The sequence below is a fragment of the Vidua chalybeata genome, chromosome 2 (genome assembly GCF_026979565.1).
Source record: "Vidua chalybeata isolate OUT-0048 chromosome 2, bVidCha1 merged haplotype, whole genome shotgun sequence".
In the NCBI taxonomy this organism is placed as follows: Eukaryota; Metazoa; Chordata; class Aves; order Passeriformes; family Viduidae; genus Vidua; species Vidua chalybeata.
The window spans coordinates 25,485,388-25,510,003 of NC_071531.1; the positions used below are offsets into that span (position 1 = coordinate 25,485,388).

The window sequence follows — 24,616 nt, forward strand, 5'->3', positions numbered from 1 at the left end:
TGATGTCCCTTGCCAGGACAGCCTAATCCAGCAAACAGGCTTTTCAGGTCAGAACACAAAGTCAGGAAGAGCTTTGGTTTGCCTAAGCAGAACTTAGCACCAGTTACATGAAGACATGAGCTTCCTCAGAACAAGCCACCTCAGTCTGCACAGTCTGAACATCTCAGGAAAGACTGCTGCTTTGCAAACTACAGCCTCTTGGTAAAATTTTTTCCTCACCAGCCTTTTCACCCTGTGTAGATGTTGATTCCCTTTCTGCTGTAAGTAAGTCAGGTGGGCTTGATTTCCCTACTCTGCTCTAAGTCAGGTGGGCTTCCTTTCAGAACTGACAGCTTTGGGAAGCATCATGACAAGGCATAGCTGCCATGACTACTGTTTATTATTCCTTTTCTATTTAGCACACAATCCTTATTCCCATTACATGAAATAAAAAAAAGACACAGAAAAAAACAAACCTGTAGTAGAGCAAAAGCACACAGAGTGTCAGTGGGCAAGCTACTTTCATAGTCACAAAAATCTACCTCCATGCTCTCAGCAAGCTGCACAAATTTTGTCATGCTTACAAAATTTATGCAGACCAGAGCTAGATTTGCCAATTTCTACATCTGTCCACAGAGAATACCAGCCTCTATAAAATCTGGCTCCCCTTCCTGCTTCCCTCTAGAGGATTTAAATGTGAGGAATGTTAAAGGAGAATATGGAATTGAAACATCTGTAATGATATAGAGATATTTTACAAGATAATATGCTGTGCTCTGAAGAGGAAAGATAAGACAATGAAAATGCTATTATAATTTTTATTTTTGCCCTTTTATGCAACTAATTTATATCTTTATGAGCCCTTTTGTAAAGATGTAAAAGTTTGTGATAATACATCTCTGTCGGAAGGAAACATTCTTCTTGGAATTATTGCCTACTTAACTAAAGCAATTTTTCTTAATATACAAATGTCAATTGGAACAAACTTGTAACAGCAACTATATTAAAATTACAGGCAAACTCTTACATGAAAAAAGGTGCAATGGCTGTAGCCATTGCATGTTTCACAGCAAGTGACATGATGGAATTGAATGTAGTCACGGTTGAAAGCTTTGTGGATCTCACACACTTCACTGAATCCATCTACAAAATGCTAAGTCTCACTACGTTCCCTCACAGCAAGATTCCCAGTCCACAAAATGCTCATCATGCCCAACCTCTGCAGTGCTCAAGGAGATAAGACAGACAAGAGCTGCAGAAAGGGAAAACATAGCAGCACCTTAAAGAACTACTTCTCAATTTAATAAGCTGTCACCATAAAAGCACTTCTGATACATGCTACAGGCAGATGAAAAAACCGTGTATAGACCATTAATACTGAACACATGGCCAAAAATTACTTTGAAAAAAATATATATATACAAATACTGATTTTTTTTTTTTTTTTTTTCTAATCTGAGAGGAAATGCTGATGCTTTTTGGACAATGGAAATGAAAGAGGTGCAGTCTGTGTCACTGTCAGCTGGGATTTACCTACAGGAAAAATAATGGACTATAGCCATTCTACTTCCACCCCTACTGACTGGGGGGGTCATCAGGAGGCATGAAGGGGTGAAGAAAGGACCCTATTTTGGATATTCTCCTGCCACCACCACTCCTCTACCATGTCTACTCCCAGCCCTTGAGCATGCAGGTTCCAAGAACAATAAAGAGGCAGGGGAAGAGAGAACAATGCAAAGGTACACAGGCAGTGGGACAAGTCGGAATGCCTTAGGCTGCAGTGCTGTGTCCCTTTCTTAGGAATTTGTCCTCCAGCTAGCAGTAACTCTCAAACTGGAAAATCTGATGACTGTATGACTGCATCATTATTATCTAAGTGAAAGCCTCATTTTTGTAGTGTTTAATATTTCTGGTACTTTATGTATTGATTTGCAGTTAGTCATGCTTCCTAAATAAACAGTAATAAAACAAATTGAACACAGTCAGGAGAAAAAGCAGATATTCTTGAGAAACCTGAACCACAGCTTTTTTTGAAGCCCAGAATGCTGATATTGCTATATTTAGTGTCTTATTTGGTGGGACAGAGCAAACCACTAAACGATTTCTTCCAGCTTCGATTGAATGCTACATCAAAACAAAAGTAATTTTACAGATGAAATTAAAGTAGCCAGAAAGTGATATCGTTATTATTTACTACCCCTTTGGAGAATCAGCTGCTTGCTTTTATGGCTATAAAGTATTTTCAAAAAGTATTTTCTAACCTGGAAGTGCGTTATGATAAATACTAGTTGTACTAACTAGTCCATCTGGTAATTATCATGGAAAATGAAAGGACTTTTCACACTTTAAAAAAAGTTATCTCTTTTTTTCTTGATACGTGGTGGGGGGCAGGGGGGAGTAGCCTCAAGACATGCAATTTATCTGCAATTTGACAGTTTCATAGTGTAGGACTACTATACAGATAGACTGTCTGATCAGAAATGTGTAAAAGGTGAAAAAAATGTATGTAAAAGTGGGAACAAGATCTGGGAAGTGCTACCAAAATAAAACAGCAAAATAATGTGCTTGTTCCTTTAAGATACCAAAAATAAACCACAATATTTTGCTCATCTAAATCCTGATGCTGCACTCAGCTCTACAGTCACAGGAGTCTGACAGTGGGGAGTTCTCTGCCGGATCGAAGCACTGAGGTGTAAAATAGAGACATAAGGCAAGACTAACACTAATGCAAATCCAAAGTGAAGAGAACACAAAGTTCACAAAGCAGCAAGGACAGAATATTATTTACAATAATCATACATTCCAGCACTTTCCTTTCTTCTGTTTATTTGCTGATCATTTGTATATTTTTTCTCTTTGATTGTGCATGGCTGCCACTAATGAGATTTTTCACTATTCCAACAACAAATATCTCTGGAGGTACTTGTGCGTGGTGTCTGAATGAGAAAGCAGGTGAGTGAACAAGGAAGCAAATGGAAAATCACATTAGTAACCATAGCAGCCAACAGCAAGACTCTTCCCAGGAGAAGCTTTTCCTGGTGGAGGCTGGGCTTCCTCTTAATAGAGTTTCATACACTGTTTTACAGTGATGGGATAAGCCTTCCAAATGGTCCATGTGACTGTTCTGTGCCTGTAGTAAGACCTTCCTGACTCCTGTGCCTTTCCTGATGAAGAGGATTGCTTTGCAGCAGCCAGGGACTGGATCTCTTGCATCAGGTAAAGCAGATGAACAAATTTTGGTTGTAATTGCAGTTGACTGCCTGAGCTGGCAGAAGATGGCAGCCAAATTATTTTAACTGATGTGCATTAGTTTGATTGCATCTGTTCAGAAGGCTCTGTTCTTTTAGAGGATTTTGTTAAGAAACTATTTAACAAAGGTCACCTTTGTTAGCAAGGATGTGGGAATTATATGTTGTCATAATGACAGTGCATTTAACTTTTGACTATAAGAGAAGTTATGCATTATTGCCAGAGGTTAGAAACAGATAGGTTAAAGAGCCAGAAATATGTCTCTTTTTCATGTACATGTTTTCTGGGGAAAAAAAAAATCAAAACCAACAGATCTAGACAAAGAAAGTCAAGCAAGAGTGATCTTCAATGTCCAGTGTTTTTTTGAGTCTCTCTCTGTCCTTTGGGCTACTCTACTTCTACTGCAATCTTCATCAGAGCAGTTTGAAGCTGGTCATTTTACTTGCTTTGTCTTCACCTTCAATTTGTTATCTGTCCTGGGCAGGTAAGTTGTCAGAGTACCACCGTAACTGTTAGTTATATTCTTCTTCAAATGAAGTACATCTGTCACAAACTCCAGGCAGTGAAATGTTTTCAACATAAAGCATATTTCAGAATTATTGTTGGTATCTCGTTTCACAAACAATATTCAGAAGGATCTGAAAAAATACTATTTCAATAGATCAAAACACAAACACCCGTTCACTAAGGGAATAATTTCTCTTTCTAGTACCAATTAACTAGTTTAAATATATGGTGACTCAAGAATGAGAAGTTGTTCTTTTCATTATCTTTTCATTAACTTTTCAGAAATAACAGAGGGGGAGACACAATTAAGAAGTGATATAGGGGAAAAGCCAGGAACACTGCAGGATAAACAATTTCACTCAGAGCACATACCAGTTTCTCAAGCTAATAAACTGCATACAATTAACAGCTTTTCAATCTTTGCCATTTCCCACTCCTCACACTATTCTCACACATGCCCAAGTCAACTCTTATCACCTACATACGGTTTTTCCAAGTATTTAGTAACTTTGGCCAGAACCACTAGAGGTAAATAGCCACTTCCATAATAGGAAGCAGGAACCTGAACAGATGTTAAACTAAAATCTATAACAAAAATCCTAAAGTCTACCATGTTATCCATTTACATTGTATCACCAGCATGCTTGTGAGAACTGTGACACGTTATTGGAGCCCAGCTTTAAACTCTGCCTTCCCACCCTCCAAAATCAAGGTGGACTAATTTGCAAAATATCCATTACTGCCTCAAGAAGAGAATCCAGCATGTAGTGAGCTGCTGCCCTTGGACCAGTCTCAACATTTTCACTGCAATGATGAAATCAAGTAACTTAGTAAGGGTTGAAAAGTAATAGAAAATACATCTGTACATAAGAAAAGTACATCTTTTGCACACTAATATATTCACCTTGATTTCTAATGCTATTATAGAATGAGTGTGATGTTTCAAGCAGAGCTGTACTGACACAGTAAGTAAATCAGAAGGGGTGTGAGATTCTGTGGTAAGGAGTAAGATCTAGAGAATGTGGTAATTCAGCTGGGCAGGTAGGAGTATCCTGAAAGGCCAGTAATGGACCGCAAGGAATCAATCAGAAGAATAGGAAGGAGAAACAGAGAGCAATGGAACAGGTCGTCAAATCTGCAGTCAGAAAAGACACAAGAAATTTAGAAAATACAGCATACAGGTAATTTTAGGAATTTTTAAAATGAGAAAGGAGGAGTGAAATAAATGTGATGGCATATTCAAAGACAAAGATGATTAGTTTAATAAATTGCTTCAAAGTGAAACATTGCGTAATAGGCAGAACAGATCCTTGACCAATAAGATCAAGGCTCCTCATTTGGCTTGACTGCTAAGTCACAACGTGACCTTCAGCAGGTCACTTTAGGATAGATCCAATAAAGGACTCAGGCATCTAAAGCCTGACTTAGGCAGATTTGATGTACCTAAGTCTAGAAGTGTGACCTCTATACCCTCCTCAGTTGCACACTAGTCCTGGAGAAGCTTGTCACTCCAAAAGTCAAATATATGTGCTGTGCAGTCCTCCCTGCACAAACATGGCCCAGTTGGCAAGATCCTGTGCTAACTTTCAGTGTCCTACCAGTGCTATCTTCTGCGTTGCACAATTAGGTGCCCTTTTTGTGGAAATATGGGCACAAAGGACTAACGTAGCATGGGATTTCACCTCGGTATGTGCCCAGAACCCAACTGTGCTCATTTTCTCTTTTTCCTGGCAGTGTAGGGAAGGGCAGAAAAATGGCTCAGTTTTGTTTGAGCAGTAGCCTGGAAACAGATGTATCTGTGTGTCCTCTTGCCTTGGACTGAAAGAGTCAGTGAGGACAGGAGTTTTTTCGTCCCCTTTTCACCTCAGGGAATGCAGCCAACATACACTTATGAGTCGCTTCCAGGCTCTGGATCTGAGGAAAATGCTTCTTCCAGCCCCACCTTGATTACCTAAGCTGAGGCGACAGCAAGGATTTCAGCAACATCTCCATGATGGTCATGCTTAGAATTGTACCGTTGTTAACTGTTCCCAGCTCAGCAGGTGAAATTCCCTTCAGAGATGCTCCATGAGGTGCACCAAGTAACGTGGGCATGGCACACAGGGACACTCAATGAAGTGAAAAAAATAGATTGCGGCATCTGGATGAAAGAAACTACTGAAAGTATTAAAAGAAAGAAAACTTTAGAAAGCAACTTTCTGCATAATTTGAAAATTTGCTTTCACTCCAAAGCCAGGTAAGAAGCAATGTCATTAAACAGATTGGATTGACTAAATGGTACTGTTTGAATAAAAGCTGAATAACTTGAAAAAATATTACAAAATATGAATATTCCATAAGTTCTTTGAAATTGGAATAGCTAGACAGAGAGGTATGCTAAAAGGCAATGGAAATAATTTCCTGTTACAGCTTTGCAATCTGTTTGCTTTGAAACTATCACTTTATGTTCATGAAGTTCTTCTGTAGTTTTTTCTTGATAATAAACTAGTTTCCTGAAGACTGATGACATGCACACATAATATTATTTTAATATGCAGCTGTTCTTGTAAATAAACAGAAAATAAGGAAGTTTTGTGTTAACTCATGCAGAATTGCTAATTTTGAGAAAAACTCCTGTTATTTCATGATTTTTTTTAAATTTTCACCTTTCAATTTCAGTGATGATTTCTTGAAGCTGAAATGCAAGTACAGAAACATATGTCACAGAAGTGTTAGGTCTGCAAATAGGAACATAAAAATGGGAGGTGCTGCAAAATGAATATAAATTATTAGTCGTAACCAAGATGAAAACTGGTGTTTACACCAACGTCCCTTTAGAGTTTGAACAGCAACATTAGCTTGACCACAGTGCACTTAGTGTGCATTAAATTATACATTTTGCAATCTAACCAGCAATAAAAACTGCTGAATTTATAAAATGCACCTACATTAAAGGTGACCTGTAAAGAAACAGTCATATGTTCTTTCTCTTAGTATTTATGTAATGATACCAAACAGTTCAATTTCTATTTTTTCTACGTGTTTGTTGTACTAGAAATTTATGTGTTCTTTGAGGTGGAATATTTGGTGTCCAGAGAGCTCCGTAATTGTGACAAAACAAAAGCCAAAATAAGCAAAATCTTCATTGTTTAAGCCATGAACCAGACAATAAGGGATAGCTTATGTGATTGCTGCTAAAGAAGGCAATGGATTTTCATAAACATCCAATTCAGATTTTGTTAAAATCGACTTTTGTAGTAAAAGATTGAATTTTATAAAATTAATAATTTTCAATTGATTTTTGAGAAAGTATTTGGTTTAGAACCTTCATTTAGTATGAAGTTGTACAGAGTAATCTGAGACTACGTACAAGATTCCTGCAAACTTGAGTGAGTTCCTCGGTATGAATGGCATGAAAAAACAACAGCTGCAGAAAACAAAGGCCTAAATACCTAAAAGGTGTTGTCTTAGGCATCTAGGAAAAAAAAAAAGGGGGGGGACTAATGATACGCTTCTACTTCTCCTCTCTCTACCTCTCCTTCGCGCATACTTCTCCTTCCCTCCTATTTTGCCGAGTATTGCTTATCCCTGTACCTACCACCAAGTAATTTCTACTGTTTGCGGGCTTAGCAAGGCTGTGATATTTGGGCTTGTCACCGGCACAGAGATTTCCTAATCTGTTCCTGCCGCGCTCTGCAAGCGGACTGGGTCCCGCCTGTCCCCGCGGCGCTGCGCCCCAGCGCTGCCGCTCCTCGGTCGCCGGGCCGGGCGCAGCGGGGCTCGCCTCCAGCACAGCTCGGACCCCGCAGCACCGCTGGCAGCCCGGCCCGCGGGAGGAGGCACGCCGAGCTCCGCCGGACCGGCACGGCGGGGCAGCGTCCCCGGGACGCGCCGGGGCGGGCGGGGGTCGGCGCCGTCCTGCCGCGGGCACCTCCGCCCCGGAAGGGCGCGGCGGCCGCTCCCTCCGGCGCGGGGCGCGGAGCGGCGCAGGTGAAGGCGGGGCGCAGGGATTTACCCATTACCACCGCCTGTCGCTCCTCAGCGCTCCCCGTGTCTGCCCAGTATCATGCATTGTTTCCCTCCATTGCTCCCAGTTTCCTGCCAGCACTCTCAGTATCACTTCCCGGCTCGCCCTAGTGCTCCCCGCAACATTCCCCGGCTCCACCCCCGTCCCCCCACGGTCCCCGTGCCCATAGTGGGAGGGGTTGGACCTTGATCCATCTTTAAGGTCCCTTCCAACCCAATCCAATCCATTCTATAGTTATGAGTACTCCCAGCATCATTCACTGACTTCCCTTAGTGTTCCCAGTTCACTCCCAGCATCGCTCCCTGCTCTCATGCCACCCCAGTTCTTCCACTATCGCTTCGTGGCTACCCTCAGTGCTCCCGGTTCCCCTCCTACTCCCCCCAGTGCCACTCCCTGGCTCTCCACCAGCGCTCCCAGTTCCCTCCCAACGCATCCAATATTATTCTCTGGCTTCTCCCTAAGTTTTTCCTTCCCTCCCGGTTTCACTCCCTCCAGTGCTCCCGGAATAATGCACTGGCTCACCCCAGTGCTCCCAGCCCATTCCCAGGCACGGGCAGGTTTCCCGCCTCCCCCCGCCGGGAGCCGGTACCGGCCGCTCCGGGAGCGGCGCGCGGGACGGGACTGTCGGGACGGGGAGCGGGCACCGCCGCCGGCGCGCGCGTGCCCGCCCCGCGTGACGTGCGCGCCGCCGGGGCCGCCCGGCGAGATCAGAGCGGCGCGCGCCGGGCGAGGGCCGGGCCGGTACCGGGCGAGCCCGCGCGCGCGCGCGCCAGGACCGGGGAAGGGCGGGGGGAGCGGCGCGGGGGCGGCCCCGGCCCCGCCCGCCGGATAAAGCCCCGGGCGGCGTGCGCGGCGGGCAGAGCGCAGCGGGCGGGGGCGGGAGAGCTTTCCCGGCGGCGCAGTCCCCTCCGCCTGCCCTCGGCGGGACTGTAGTGGCGGCAGCGACAGCAACAGCGGGCATGCGGGGCCGCGGGGCGACGCGCCGCAGCGGCGGCGGCGAGCACATGGCATAGCCGGGGGACGGCGGCGAGCGCCGGGCCGGCGTCACAGCGGGTCCGGCGGGGCGAGCGCGGCTCTCTGCATGTGGCAAGTGAGGAGGCGAGCCAGGGAGCCCGGCGGCACCGGCGAGCACCCGGCGGCGCGGTCCTGAGCCGCCCGCCCGCCATGGATTGCAGCCTCCTGCGGACCCTTGTGAGCCGATACGTGAGTACCGCCGGTGCCGCTCGACCCCGGGCGCGGGGGGGCAGCCCCCGCCGTGGCCCCTGGCTCGCACGAAGGGCTCGGTCAGGAGTTGGGCGGTCCCGTGACCGGCTCGGCGGCCGGGGAGCCTCGGGGCCGCCGCACGTGATGCCCGGTGCAAGCGGGGATGCAGCAGCGGCGGCACCGGGTGCCGTGCGCTCCCCGCAGCCCGCCCGCCCGCCCCACGGGACTGTCCTTCGCTGAACCTCAGCGGCTTGACCTGAGTTCAGAGCACTGTAACTCACAGCGTACTGCGATACGTGGTTATCAGGGCAGATAAAACCTCCAGCTCCCCAGCTTATTTTAAATATATATATATATGTTTGCTTTTGGTTTGTTTATTTCCTTTCTCTTCCCTCTATTGTTTCAGCCAAGCGACTTTTTTTTTGTGGAATTGTCCAGTTTAAGTATACTGACGAATGGTCGGAACGGTCCCAAGTTTTTGTAGTTGTGTAGGTAGTAAGATTCAAACACGCCAGACTTGAGAGTGCTCCGGGAAAAGAGGGCAGATGTAGCTTGTTGGTCAGCGTGTGAAAACCCGTCCGCACCGCCCGAGAGAGCAACTCGGCAGCGCATTAGAGTGGGGTCCAAGTGTTGGCTGAGGTGCGTCAGTGAGTGCAGCTCCAGTTCCGTGGAACCCCTAATAAATGCTCAGGGTAATGGTATAAGTAGATCAGCAGGATGCCTGTAAGTGTGGGGCTGTTCAATACAAGGCATGGGGACCAACAATACTAGGAAATGGCAAATTTCTGCTTTTGGGCATAGAAGTAATTTTTAAAAGATAGGGAGAGATAATAGGAATTTTCAAATACAAATAGCTTTTCTTCCTATGTAGGAAGCAGTTTTGCCTTGGTCAGAGCACTCACGTTTTCTCACTTACACTAAATGCACTTAGTTTTGTGTGTGCCAAGAGCTGTGTCCGCGTAATACAGGCTGAAGTCTGTCTTTTTAAAGTATAAATGAAGAAAAGTAGCAGAGATGAAAACACATACTTTTTTTTCTTTCGATTTACAATAGAGTAGATGTAGGATGAGGAGAGAGTAGAGAGGTGAGTATTAAAAGCCAGCTGTGTGTCTATGGATCTTCAGAAAGTGGTCCTAAGAAAAGGTGTACTCTAAATAATATGTAGCAACAATAATGAGATAGAAGAGAAGCAATGGTCTCTATGGATGTAAAGACCAGGTGAGTTGTGTTGAGGTCTTTTTGGAAAAAGGTAGGATCACTTTGGGTGTAGAGATCTGTCAGTGCTGGTCTAACTGTTGGATTTAGTTTAAGATTTCTTTCTCTGTGTGTGCTCACATTTGGAGCCTGTACAAATGGCGTGTTCATTTTGCACGGAGCAAGCACGCTGTTAAATCACTTGTGCAACAAAACATTGTTGCTGACCTCTTCCAAGGTAGGCTTAAGCATCAAATTTGAAGGAAGTGGGCTTGAGAGCAGCTGCAGTAAAGGCACATGAGAAGACAGTATGTTGAAAGTAAGGGGCTTGAACTCTTGAGTTGTTGACTGTCACCATCCTCCTGCACTGCTGATGAGACTAATGCAGCAGCAGTCTAAAAGAGAAGTGAAACATTATTATGTCCCATGTGAAGAAGGCTTCCTGTTGCCTAGGTCACACTACCTTCTGTATTGTGTGTATGCCGATAGGCTATGCCTAGGATGGTCTATGCTACCTTGTATATTTTCACCTGTTGCTTCTTGTTATTTTGCTTTTGCTCAGTGTCTTAACTTTGAAACCTTTCTTCCACGGAAAGGTAATTTTAAGGAAAAGGTGCTGTAAGTAAATTTGTGTTCATTTCAGTGAGACCATTGAGGTCTGGCAACCTTATGTTTGTGTTGTGTGGTTTTTCTCATCTTTTTTTTATCTCCATGATTCAACTACTTCTGTACATCTATAGCAGTGAAAATGAAAAGTACTAGTTTGCTGGACCTGAAACTGACTGCTCTGCATGAGTAGCAGATGTACACGTCAGGTACATCACTCCAGAGCTGTTCACCAAAGCTCTGTGTGCACCAGCCAGGCACACAGATGTAGATGCATAGTTACCACTTTTCCAAACTGCTTTTAATAAGGGAGACAAGGCAGTGACTCTTCTGTGGGAGAGCTGGAGTGGATAGTTACATCTTGTGCTTATTTCCAAGTAAGCTCAAGCTTGGGTTTAGTTAAAGTCAATACAAAAACTGATCAGGGTCTTAGAACTATGAATTTTTCTTCTGCAAGTCTCCTGGACTTGTTCAGCTGCAGGTCCTTCCTAGAGAAAGACTGGTCTCTGGATTATGCTGAAAACCTTGACTGCTGTATCTGGGGATGCTGGGTTACCTGGGAACTCTTATGGTATGATCTCAGTAAAACAAACAGTTGGGATGTGATGTACTAATGGAGACTTCTAATAGGATGGTTTCTAACAGTTCTGTGTCATTACTTTTCTTTCTCGGTTCTGTTTGTTGTAGGGCATAAAGGCATAAGTTAAATACTAGAGGGTTTGTTGTGATTGGTTAGTTCACTCCCATTTCTCTTTCATTTGCTGGACAGTTTCTGTCCTGAAGCAGTGCAAAATCAGTGCATATATTTCCAAGGCCCTGTGGAAGAACAGCAATGACTGGGTGCTGTCAGCTTCCTGGTTAGCATTTTCAAATATTTGCTGTTTTACTTGCATGGAGTGTTCTTTTTATATCTTCGAGGCATTGAAGAATTTAGTGATATGGGTTGAATAAAATACGTTCAGCATACTAGTCATACTCTACTTCATATCTCTTTACCAAGAGATGCTGTAGTCTCTTAGAAGGACAGAGGGAATTGTCTTTATCTTACTGAAGTTTTAAATGGACCTTCTTTTGTTCTGCCTCTTAAGATGATCCTGCAAATTTTGAGTTCTTTTCACTTCACCTCTTGCTTCCTGTAACCATTCCTGTAGCCATACTCAGTTTACAGGACTGATGGTGAAAAATAACTTTTTTACAGAAAAAGTGTTTGTTTCACTGCAGTACAGCTGACATAGAGTTCAGTTTTCCAAATCCTTTGGAAGCTGATAAGTAGCATTGTAATTTTCTTATTTGTGTCTATTGAGGTTAATCTGTATATTTTACTGCTTTAGAATGTGTATGATCTATATTAGAGGCATTTTTAAGTAACAAAATAGAAACACTCTAATATACAGCTTTGCTTCTACATGGAATCATAGGAACTGAGTAAGTCTTCTACATTAAGATAAATAAGATAAATTTTGACACAAAAAATTATTATTGTTTCCCAAATAATGGCTGTGTGTGGGTAGTATGAACCCACTCCATAGTGGGGACCCACTATGGGGACCCACCCCATAGGTGGGACTATACTTTTTGTCACATACTCTATAAAAATAGAACCTTTTTTATAGATGTTGCTTTTGCATCAGACAAAATGCTTCGCTATCTTCTTCTTGGATTCCCCAGAGGATATGCCCTACCCCAGGGAGGGCAGCTGCACAGCCAGAGAATACAGAATTAGCATGGGGTATCCTGTAAGTATCATGCAGAACCTGCTTAGTAACAAGAGAAACTTGTTGGCTTAATATTAAGCAGTACACTATTTAGGGGAGAAAACAAGCATGCAATGGCAATTAAAACTGCCTCCATACAAGACTAGCTTCTGTTTTATTTGGGACACTGTGAATATCATTAGATGATCTGTTCTTCTGCCTGTGTGAATGCAACTGCTTTAGTTTTCTCTGATATTTTTTGCTGGTGATATGACTTCTGAAGTCTGTCCTCATCACAGCTGAAAGTTGGTTAATAATATTTAAGCACATTTTGGTGACATCTTTCACCAAATGAACACTTTCCTTAATAAAACATATGTCTTTTGTAGCTGTTCATGGCTGAACATGGATTTGGATATTCCTGAATATTGTTGATTTGGCTATATCTGGGCAAACTGGGAAGATGTTGCTCTTCAGCATATGCCTGTTTGGACACTAAACAGTTGCTGAACATCTTGCTGCCTATGGTGACAGTCTGTTCTGTATTTGTAAGACAGCCGACCCTGGTCACTAAAAGCTCCTGCCCAAGGTTGATGCCTTTAGGTTGTACAGTAAATGCTACTGGGTCAGAGGTCTGTATTACTGAAGAGTTTTGCCTGTGTTACGTAGTATATTTAGAGGTCTTGCTACTTTACTGTTTCTCCTCTTTCAGGTTCTCTTGTTACTTCAGGATTACAAATCTGCATCTTAAGTATTTACTACCTGTGTAAGTATCTCTAAATGAAGGTAGTAGCAGGTAAGATGTGTTTCCAGAAGGAGCAGTGATTTACTACAGCTTTGGTCTCTGGGGAGCTGCTGGCCTATTAGTTGTGCAGGTATTTCTGAAAAATCTCTTTTTTTGGGAGGCTGGAATAAATTGAATTTACAAATGGATGCTCTATTTTTCACTTTTGTAGAAGTGGGTCAACTTTAATTGTAGTTTGAAAAGACATTTGACTAGCCTAACCAGGAAGTTATGGTAGGGAGTTTTAGCAAGTTCTTAACTAAATTTCGTGACAGTCTGTGAATTTTTGTCATTGACTTAGATTATTTTGTTGCTTTTGATTGGCATTATAATTCTAAAACTGTTTTCTAATTAGATTACATAAGTATTTTACTTGTGTATGTAGTCTTAGTAGATACAAATTAATATTGAACTTGAGTTTATTTATTTATTTATCTAACTTCCATGCAGTAGAGGTTGATAACTGCTTTGACCTGAAAGTCAATGAAATTGTAAGCCTTGGCGCTTTATAGTCATTTGTGTCTTAAAGGACAATCCATTTGTCAAGTGTTTCAGATCACCTATTGTTTTTAATCAAAATTTAGTTAATTCATTTGAGGGTGTTTGGTTCTTGCTTTTACTTCTGAATTTATTCAGCCTCCTTTGCAGTCTTGCAGGTGCTGTCTGTTTCTTAGTCAACGTTCCTGTTAAATAGTTTTCTTCCTAGGCAGTAAGTCAAAAGCGTTGTTATGTTTTGTTTCTAAGTTCAGAGGTATAATTTAACAAAACTTGAAGCTGTTTTAAGCTGTGTATAAACACATCTATATGACAGACTTTGTCTGCTGGCTGTGTTGAGTGTACAAAAGATGCTCTGTGTAGGATCTCTATATGTATTCATGGGTCAACAATTAGGAACTTGCAGCTCTTGTGTCTATTCCTGGTATGTAATCCATTTTTGTTATCTCTTGTGCAAGTCTGTGTGTTACAATGTTTTTTTGAAACTTGAGATGCTTCCGATCTCTCAGCTCTGCTTCACTGCAGGTACCAGTTCTTCCTGCTGTGGAAGGTTCAACAGAGGGCATGAAACAGCACGAGTAACTTTTGAATTCCTGTTTCCCCAAGCACCATTGCTTTGTTATTTGCCTAATTGCCTTTTTCTCTTATTTTTTGGGGGGTGGGTATCTGTATGGAATGCTTCCTGCTGACTTTTCAGCAAGTTACTTTAAAAAGGCAAAGTTTCAAAGCTTTACCAAAAAGTTAATTCTGTTGAATGTGGCTGACAGAATTTGGCTCTCCTGCAAATTTAGCTCTTCATACTGGTAGTGAGTCTTGTGTTCACTGTAGTTTGTAATGTATTCTAAAGATATTTCAGTATTATTTGACACTCAAAAGGTGCTCAGATATTCTCCCTTCCCCCCTTCCCACATCAAATATTTATTGCTGAAGGGCAATAAACATGGAGAATTTAATGAGCTCTGTTTTTTTTTCCCCTCCCCCCCCACTCCATCAGTTAACTAATTTAACAAGAAAAACACAATTTCCTTCTTCTTTTGATAATAAACAAATGAAAATAAGACATTGCATATGTTAAACAGTTAACTTGCAGGAAGTCAGTGTACATATTACATGCTGGTTGCTATTGACTACAAAATATTACTCATCTGCACTCATCAGATGTTCTGTGATAGTAGAAAAACACTGCTTTTGGAGCATCTAAATTGTAGAACTGTTTCAGTGACTTAAAATAGATGAAGAAGTTTTGATCTTTTTTTAGCATCAAAAATCCCGAGATGAGAGCTGTATAGCTGCTTTTGTCTTTTGATAACATGTTGTTTGATTTGAAAAAAGTTTAATATTGTTCTGCTTTTATGCATTTTCTCAAGCACCACTGAGTATCTGTTCTGCAAGCAGGAAGCCTTTTGAAAACTCTTTTTGGGAATGGAAGAGGACAAAGTACTGCATAGCATGTTTATAGCTTAACATCTCTGATCACCATTTCTCATTGATTCTTTTTCTTCTGTCATACAGTAGTGGTCATACCGCACTCAGAAAATGGTGCCTGGGCTGGCAAGTAAAGTGTTCCACAAACACCATGGCTGGCTACTGTTTGTGGTGTTGAGATGGACATAATAAAACTTGTCCATTTAATTAGGTTTAAGTGTGACTAGAAACCCATTGTGGTTTCTGAGGCGCTGCAGCAGGATTTACTGTGGGATGCCTGCTGCATGCCATGTGTGTCAGGGAGCAGAAACAAGAGAAAACTGTGTTGCAGAGAAGACTGAGTGGATGTTTTAGAACCTGTTATACAACTGGATTCAACTTTATTGGGTTTTTTCCTTTGTTTTTTTTCTTGGGCTTTTTTTTGTTTTTTTTTTTTTTTTTGTTGTGGTTGTTGTTTGAGCAAAATAGCATGCCTCTCCTCCTAGTCTTTTAAGACAGATGATGTTTTTTCCAGAATAATTCTGCTTATTCTAGTGGCTTACCATTACACAGGATAATGTATTATTTTTATAATTGCTGAGGGGCATTTCAGCAGAAGTTCATCCTGAGCTGTGAAGCAAAATGACACTGGAATGCTATTATCTTCTCTGCTATAATTGCCATGGCAACAGCTGCAGGTAGACAAGGCAAACTCAGGATTCTTATTCTATATCATATGTACACAAGCTGTTTTTCTTCCCTCTCAGTAATGACTCTGAGAAGCCTGTGGCACAGACTCTTGAGTTGTCATTAGAAGTGTTTTATTTGGTGGTTTTTTTTTAATTTTACTTTGATTTTAATTTTGAAAGTATTGAGTATTTGTGATACTATATTAAAAAATGCACTCTTTTTAGGAAGAAACTGGCAGCCTAGCTTGGATTGTTCTAGGAGACTGAGGAGATGGGCCAGTGGCCCAGTAATTTCTTTTGTTTGGAGGATCACAGAAGACCATAGGCTGATGAATCACCCAGATATCTTTGTGGATCTGGATGTTAATTTCTATGTGCATTCATCCTTTCTTGGGACAGGGATGAGAGTATTGTCCACCTTTCCCATAGCAAGAAGTTGTAAGGCTACTTTAATGCTTCCAGGTAACAAAATTACTGTGTCAGAGGAGGAAAACTGGGTGTGAACACAAGCTTGTAATGACTGTGTTTTGTGGTTGTTTTTTTTTTTCTTGTTACCTAAGCGTTCTGCATTGCTTCACCTGATACCACCTATTTCCCTCTTTATTTCTCCATCTGCATTTATATGCATTCATGTGCAGATGGGTGTACATGTGCTTCCTTAAATCGTGTGCTATTCATTTAACAATGTCAAAAATTATGCCAAGATTTACCAGGGATACAGATGTGTATTGGTATTTAAGAAAAGGGTCTTCTTATGAGCTCTTTTCTGATTACTAAGGCATACTTGGAAAGTGTGTTTTGGTGTGCTTCTTATTTACATCATCCTTGTCATTACTACTAGCATGGAATCTTAAAAATGTGGCGATTTCATAGAAACTTTTCCCCCCTTTTTTTTTTTTTTTTCCTTCTCTTTTCCCTGTAGACTAATTTCCCTTTTTGAAATAGGAGAATCTGTTTCCTTCATTAATCATTAAGCTCATCTAGATACGGGCCATGGTGAGGTGGGAATAGTGTTTCTTTTTCCTGGTGACACTCACTAATCTCTTTGCTTCAGTCCAAAGAGGATTTCATCTAACCTATTTTGAATAGAGGATTAAGGACAATTAGGCTCTTCCTCTGCTTCACCATTAAGATGGGATGCTGTGAAATCCTCTGAAAAGAACATCTGCTGATGTGCCATTAAAGTTTTGCAAAATTAATGTTAATAATCAAAATAGTTGTATGCAGAAAACAAACCTTGTGTATGAAGTACTTGTCTGGAGATAATTGTATGGATGGACTGGGAAGAGGGAAGGAATACTGAGCTGTTTGCCCAGTAATTTTTTTTTTCTTTTTGTCTCTAATGCTTTGAATTTACACTGTGGAGTAGACGTGCAGATGAACCAAAATGGACTTTTTTTGTTATCTGAATTGCATTAGTTACTTGCAGTTCATGCTTAGCATTTTACATAGTTTTTCACTTCTTTTCAAAGTCCTATTAATGAGCTGTTTCCACAAATTATTTATGCTAGTTATATTCATTGTAAAGTAGCATCTCTTGAGATGAATCTGAATCAGCAGTGGCATTTGATGGCTAACATGAAACTTCTATATTTGTCGAGAGGTCATTAGAAAATAAAACCGGAAAATGCTACTGTTACTGGAACATATATGATGTGCATAAGACAGTATGAAGATTAATGTGAAGGAAAAATGGCTGTGTGTATTTTTTGAGAAGTTTGCTTACGATTTAACACTGTAAATGATACAAGTGGTTGCCTTCCATGAAGCATGGATAGTACCCTGTGAAGCTACAAAGAAGGTAGTTGAGTGACACTTGCCTCTGAGAAATTGCACTTGCAGTCTAATTTCATTAATAGCAGTTGTAGGTAGATTACTGAAACTCATAGGTTCTCTAGGTTTATTTCCTGCAGAACACTAGAGAGTCAAATCTAATCCTATTTTTTGGGATGGCAATATATCTGAAGAAGGGTTATCGAGAAAAAACTGAAGTCTATTTACTTGGTCTTATTCTTGAGGTGACTATGAGTGGAATAAACTGTAATTTCCCAGGCTGGCATTATCCATGGTTTAGGAATGAGACGAGTGTTTGGCTCTGGGATCCCAAAGCTCACTCCAAGGACAACTGGGTTCTATTAAAATGTATCTGGTGTCTTTGCCTATGGCTTGGGCTTGAGGCTATAGTAATAGAGGGCATGCCAGTTACTGGATGAATTTTAGGAATGTGGAGGAAACATTGTTGGGGAATTTGACATCTACTTATTTAGTGATTACTTTTTCAGAGAGGGAAGGCATTATTTAAAATTTAACTGCATGAAAGTTCTTAAAAACCAGGCTTCCATTTAATCTTACTATGAAATGTGCCTGTGTAGATATACACTCTTTTATTATGTGAAATATAATATGTATGAAAGAGGCTAGTGTACATGTAGGCTTAAAACAGTTTTAGTGAATCATGGCTAAAAAAGTAATTTTTTATGCTGATATTTGCAGAAGTGTAGTGTAAGTAAGTTCAGGTTAGATGTTTTGCTTTGGTTGAAAGGACTCCTTACACTCTAAGCAGATTTTGGTAGATTAATGTTAGTCCTTTAGTTTAATGCTTAACATTTTTTCTGTAAACCTAGAATACACTGACATGCTGTTGTTTTTTATTGGTGTGTTGTGTGTGTGTTACAGAACATCTGTTAACTTATTTCTATTAAATTGTGTAATTCCTTTTTCTTTGGTTTTTTTTTTTTGTTTGTTTGTTTGTTTTTTTTTTTGGTGGAATTACACTAACAGTAACTGTTTTGTTTAGAGTTACCTTAATCTTTCATATTCTAGTCTCCTCACCATCAGTATGAACTTGGGAAAGTTTAACTCTGATAAATCAAATTTTTTGCTCGCCTAGGCCAAGAAAAAATAATAAAGTAACCTTAAGTATTAAAAACATTATCAAGTTAATTTAATGTTTAAAATCAGTATATAGATTTTAAAATATCTTATACTGTTTCTTTTTAATGAATATTTAGTGTTTTTATCCTTTTTAACCAGAAATTTTTATCAGATTTTCAATTCCTGACTACCTTAAACAAGCAGTTTTCAGAGTTCTAAACAAATCCCCTTTTTTATTTTAAGCTCTTTCTGTATTGTTGGTAGGACAGATACATAGCTAGATGAATATATGATTGGTTGTTAATATCATAGTGGGGAGGATGAGGGCAGGTGGGCTAAAGCTAGGCTAAGCAATTTGTTTAATGACAATAATTAAGCACATCTATGCAATTCTTTCACTTCTAAGATTAAAAAAACCCAAAAAGACAGCACAAAACTAACCCACAGGGTTATTGTAACTTCGCCTGCAAATGCTGTGGTATTGTTAATCTCCTGACCAATGTTAACTGACTGCTTGCTATTTCCAGCTGTCCAGTGACCAGGTGGCCTAATTTGCAGGAGGTGCCTGTGTATTGGGGCTGAGAGGGAAGAAATGTAAAGTGGGAAAAAGCTCTCTGCTTAGCCCAGAATGGCATGATTGCTTTAAGCTGATTCATGAATATGAATATGTTGACTTCTTGATGCTGTAAGCTTTTCTCTTACATAAGGAGGTTATGTTTCCATCCTGGTTGGCTGTAATGACACAGAAGCAATAGGAAAGTTTCACATGCTTTTGTGGAGCAGTGCACAGTGAGCACGGGCGGGTATAAAGACATGTTTATAAAGGGCAGTCTGGATTGTGGTTTTGCATCTCCTGCCTCTCTCTTTGAGCCCAGGAGGTCTCAAATTTAAAAGGCTTATCTTTTTGTCTTAAAGGAAGGTTCTTAAGCCTCTGACTTACTTCCTAAGAAGTGAAGAGGTTATCTTGAGCATTTTTACTCTGTTAGTGATATTTGTTGTAATTTGTTTAAAGACTTTTTATGGCAGCATATATATGAAAGAAATTTTTAAAAAATGACTTGAAGCTAGATTTCTGCTGGGTATGTAGAATTAAAATATCAGTAGTTCTTTGCTATTTCCTTGCAGATTCTAAGGTGTTTTAAGATGAAAATAATAATGTTTTTATGCAGGCATTTGCTTTCTTAAATGTTAAAAATGGTGACAAAAGCCAAACAAAGTTTGCTTGAGTTGTGGTAATAGTTGAGTCATTGAGAGAACTGCAAATACTTGCAGACCTTTAAGGCTTGTAAGGCAGTGGCATTGGTTTTTCTTGCTTTCTCACTCTGCCTGCAGTCAGAGCACTTAATTCTGCTTATAATGGCTATTTCTTGCTGCAGAATAGCAGCTGCTTGGCTATGTGGCTCGTAGCTGATCTTTGACAGTACATGATAAAGGGGAAAAGTGCTACTGCAGTGTCAAATTCATAGTTATATCTTGGAGATGTGGAGTGGAAAAAGGTCTTTCCAGCCCTGTGGACTGGAGCACAGGGAGCTTCCCACCTGGCACTGGGCACTTAGGTCACTACAGGAGTGAAAAAGTGTGTTTGTGGGGCTGCTGGACGCAGGCAGCTGCATCTTATCACTTCTTCCTTAAACTGATTAAAAGTGTGATTCCCTTCAGTTTCCTGCAGTATGTGGAAAAGACCAAAGCAGAAGCATTAAGGAAGCTGAGGCAGTGGCATATAGCTTCTGGAGTCTTGCAAGAGCTGTCAGAAGGGACACTGGCTGCACAGGTTTGTGCTTTTTTTTCCTCTTGGGATGTGCTGTTGGCTCGTTCATTGAGACATCTGTTTCACTTTGCTGAGTGACAAACCACTGGGCAGTGACTGTGCGTGGGTGCATTCCTGGAGAGGCAGCTCTGTTCCTCTGGGTTTGAAGCTGAAATGGGTGAAGCAGTAGCAAGTTTTGCTGTGAGGGAAGGAGTGCTGCCAAGTGCCAGAGTTGTAGTAGTGCTTCTGACTGGGTGACGTCCTTGAGTGCTGACTGATGAGTCAGGGGCTGATTTGGCAAGATGCTGACATCCATGGAACACTGCCTTGTTTTGTGAGTAGCAGCTGGCATCAGAAAAGAAGTAATTGGGAGAGGGGTGGGAGTTAACAGTTTGTGTAAATGTCAAGCAGCTTGATGACTTATAGAATGAGGAGAAGTATGTGGGGGACTACATACTGGAGGGAACGTTACTTAAAATTAAACCAACTGGGAAATAACTCCACTTTTTTCTACCCAGACTAACTCTCTGATGTGCATGCTCTTGCAGCACTTGTGTCATGTGGCTTGACCTTCCTTAAGTTCTAAGTGCAATCAAAACATAATGATGTGTGGGGGAAATGGAACAGCCCTTAAATGCCTAATGTTTCCTCCTGTGTTTATGAGGAGATGTTCTATAGAAATAAGGATGCCAGTGCAGGAATACTTCAAGATTATGAAAGTCTATAGTACAGGCAGCTGTAGGAGACTGGTATCTTTGGTTTAATGTGAAGACCAATGTCAAATGCTTAAAAATCAAGGTTTTCTTTGCATGAAGACCAGGTGTACACAATCTATTTCACTAATGATATTTGGAATGAATTCTGAAAATAATTACTTAAACTCAGCATTGCTAAAACAAGCAACAGAAAAAAGTTGCTAATATCAGGCTAGTCTGAAAAAGCTTCATGCTTTTAACTCTTTCAATAAAAAGACAAGAAGATCTGGAGAGATCCCTTCTAATTTGCATTGCTCTAATTCTGAAAGAAGAACTAGTGACTTCTGCTTAATTTAAAGGAAAAAACACTCTTACCTCTTTTGCAGCCATCTTGGTTTTAATCTCTGAGCCTATGGTAGGCATAAGATACCCTGAAGTTCAAAACAGGCTTTGTGGATAAAGCTGCATAACACCCTTAAGTGATAACCCAGAGGCTGCACAGCAGCAATTAGACTGTGGTGCATTTGTTCATTTGTGCTTCAAGATCACTACAACAGAGGTTCACAACAACTTCCTTGTGTTTATCTGCTCAGTGAAAACTACTGTAGGTGGAACTGAGGCTTTCACAGCTGTGTTCCTGATCAGGCTAAATATTTCTTCTGGTTCCTGTTCCTCTAGTTAAAGAAAAATTATTGCAGTCAGCCTATACATGATTATTATCATCCTTCCCTACTCTCTTTAACCCATGTGCCTATTACAAAAGCTTTTTCCTTCAAAAATGGATTTTTCTCCAAGTAGTGAGTAAGTGTTAAGCTGTCTGATTAATGTACCTTAATTCAGATGTTTATAATATCTAAGGAAGTCCTAGCCTGAAAAAGGATGGTGGAAAGGGAGCTGTGGATGAGAAACTCTTGGAGAGCTGCATGCCTATAACTTAATTTGGAAGCTGCTGTTGTGTAAGTGTGACCTGAGAGGCTGGAAAAGAAAAGCTACTAGACTTTAATTAGTAACAAATAGTGTGAAAATGCTTGTGCCCTTGAGACTTAAGCTGGCCTGTCTCAGCTTTCATGACAAGATCGTTGTCACCATGGAGCACTGATGGGTACATGTGCTCTGAGGAGTTACTCTGCAACTCCATTTAGGCGCTGAAACTACATGTGTTTAGTTTTGGGAGTGTGGGAATGGTAAAAGGAAGATGGAAAATAGCATAAACTCTAGACCTTGTTATAGAGTTACTTATGCAATGCCATTAATATAGAAAAATACTGGATCATGGTAATGGGCATGTAGTAGTAAGCTGTTCTTGAAAGACTTCTTACTGGGTTAAGAGATTACAAGTTTTGGAAGGGATCTCAGGCCTTAAATTAAGGAAAAGGTGGTGAAGAGTATTTGACTGTTAGGAAGGAAAATATGATAGTAAAAACCTCCTTGATCTCAGTGCAGTTGACATATTCTCTTAAAATAATTTGGGTTAATGCAATGGGTTTCTATGTCTGTTTTAAAATATTAAAGAGAAGAATGGTAAAGGTATATTCCATAGAAGAGTGGGAGTCCTTGACTGGAAGAGAAACTTGAGCATCCTGACTTGATATCATGTGCTTGAAGTCACGTGTTGTAACGTGTCCTTCTGTGGTTTCTGGTGGCTGACGGAGAGCAGGCTATAAATACTTCTCTGTTCTCCACTTATGTGGTCAGTTGAAGCTTGATCGAACTTTTATTTAGAACTTGACCACTAAATTGGCAAATTAAGCCAGCTTTCCTGCTTCTGATTGGAGTTTACTCTTAAAAAAAAAAAAAAAGGCAAAGTGAATCTACCTGCTCCTGCTAAGTGTTTTAAATTGGGTGCACTCTTAGGAGGCACATTCTAAAAGAGGATCTGAAAGTTTAGGTAGACTATTCCAGGAACAAGGTTTTTCTTCCTCTCTTTGGAAGTAGACTTTTGAAGAATTAATTATACTCCTTTGGAAAGGCTGACCCCAGTACAATCCATTCACATAAAACAGTTTTTGCTAACAATGTTTATTTTTATTAGCAAATGTGCTAAAACATCTGGTCTTATTTTGCACTGTTCATGGATGTTGCCATTAGCATTTAAAATACTGGAGGCATTCCTGAAAAGGGTTAATTCTGAGCCTAAGCTCTGAATGGATCCTGGAAAGTATACAAACCTTGCTCTGGAGGGCATCTGACAGCCTCACTTGGCTTGCTAAATCTCTGTTTGTCCAGCTTTTGCTTCCTCTGCAGATGGTTCAGGATGCTCTGTTTCTCCATGTACTGTGTCAAAATAACAAATTAATCTTTGTCCAGATGCATCCTATTCCAGTACCTCAATTTCCCTTTGGTGCTGCCTCAGGTAATCTTACTATGGGTCCTGTTTCTTCTGTAAAGGCTTTCGTCAAGGTCTTTTTTTGCTCAGATTTCCTGGTTCATTGTTCCACAGTTATCCTCCTTGAGCCCAGATTGTGCCAGGAGCATCTCTGCAGTTCTTTGCCCCCCTTGTCTGTCTCCTGGTATGCATCCCTATTGAGAAGTTAAAGGAAGGATCTCAGTGAACTCCAGATGAGTGCTCATGGCCTCCCCCTTCCCACAGTCTGCTCTGGGTCATCTGATCCCCAGCTGACCAGATCAGCTGCTGCAGTGTGGGGCCTTATACAGGAAGGATAAGTTGACCCTTGCTTCCTTTGAAGATCCCACTGCTTTGGGTGTTTCAAAAACTACAGCCAACAAATCCTGCTTTTGTTATCTCCCTCAAACTGAGCTGAAATGTATGACTGAAAGGATTATGCTACACTAGGTTACTAAATATATTTTTGCATGACACTCTTACACTAAAAAGAAAAACACAATGATAGCTATCTCCAGTATTGACAGGAGTACCTTCTTTAGTGGACATCAGTGCCAGAACTTTATTTTAGTGCCTTTGAAGTCATTAGTACAGAAAACAGTGCTGCAGCTGTCTTGGCAGGCTGTGCTAGGAAGAAGTGCAGTTCCTAATTTAGGGTGTATCTGATTGATGCATTTGAAAGTGGCAATTCAGCCTGGCAGCAAAAGAGGATTGAAAGCTGGTGCTGGAGCACAGTAGGGTTTAGCTTATGGTAGCTCTGGGCTACTTCGTTTTGTACAAAGGGGAAATGTTAGGGTGTTACCTTGTGCCCTCAGAGAAATGGATTGCAGGATGTTCAGTGTTGCAGCCTGGCTGCTTCTTGCTGGAAGGAGTTGGAAAATAAAGATATATTTTGAAATAGGTGCCTTGCTGTCTTGAGGCTTTGGAACTTTGGCCTCCTAGCTGTGAAGCAAGTTCTGTACCTGGGAGAACCACCTGAAAACATTCCCAACCAGCATTATTTTGGTCTTTCCAGGTCTGGTTTACATTTTGGGTTACCTAAATAATAATCTGCTGCTTAGGCTGGGAAGCTTTTGTGAGGATACTGGTTGCTATTGGGTCACCTCAAATAAAATCTGGAAGCTTGTTCTTACAGGCACATGGTTT

The 24,616-nt window shown here is 41.1% G+C and overlaps 2 protein-coding genes across 3 annotated transcripts in view; one reads left to right on the plus strand and one right to left on the minus strand.

The window, feature by feature from the left end:
• Positions 1-8,071: 8,071 nt before the first annotated feature.
• Positions 8,072-8,752, minus strand: LOC128783701 (translation initiation factor IF-2-like). The gene has a single exon (XM_053934720.1). It carries the CDS (start codon positions 8,750-8,752, stop codon positions 8,072-8,074), a length of 681 nt encoding a protein of 226 aa, XP_053790695.1.
• The window catches only part of ATP11A (ATPase phospholipid transporting 11A), a 114,045-nt gene continuing 98,081 nt past the window's right edge, over positions 8,653-24,616 (plus strand). For both annotated transcript variants that reach the window (XM_053935388.1, XM_053935389.1), the window contains exon 1: positions 8,653-8,944. In XM_053935388.1, the coding sequence (XP_053791363.1) occupies positions 8,906-8,944 (39 nt within the window). In that variant the 5' untranslated portion in view covers positions 8,653-8,905. The remainder of the gene's footprint in view (positions 8,945-24,616) is intronic.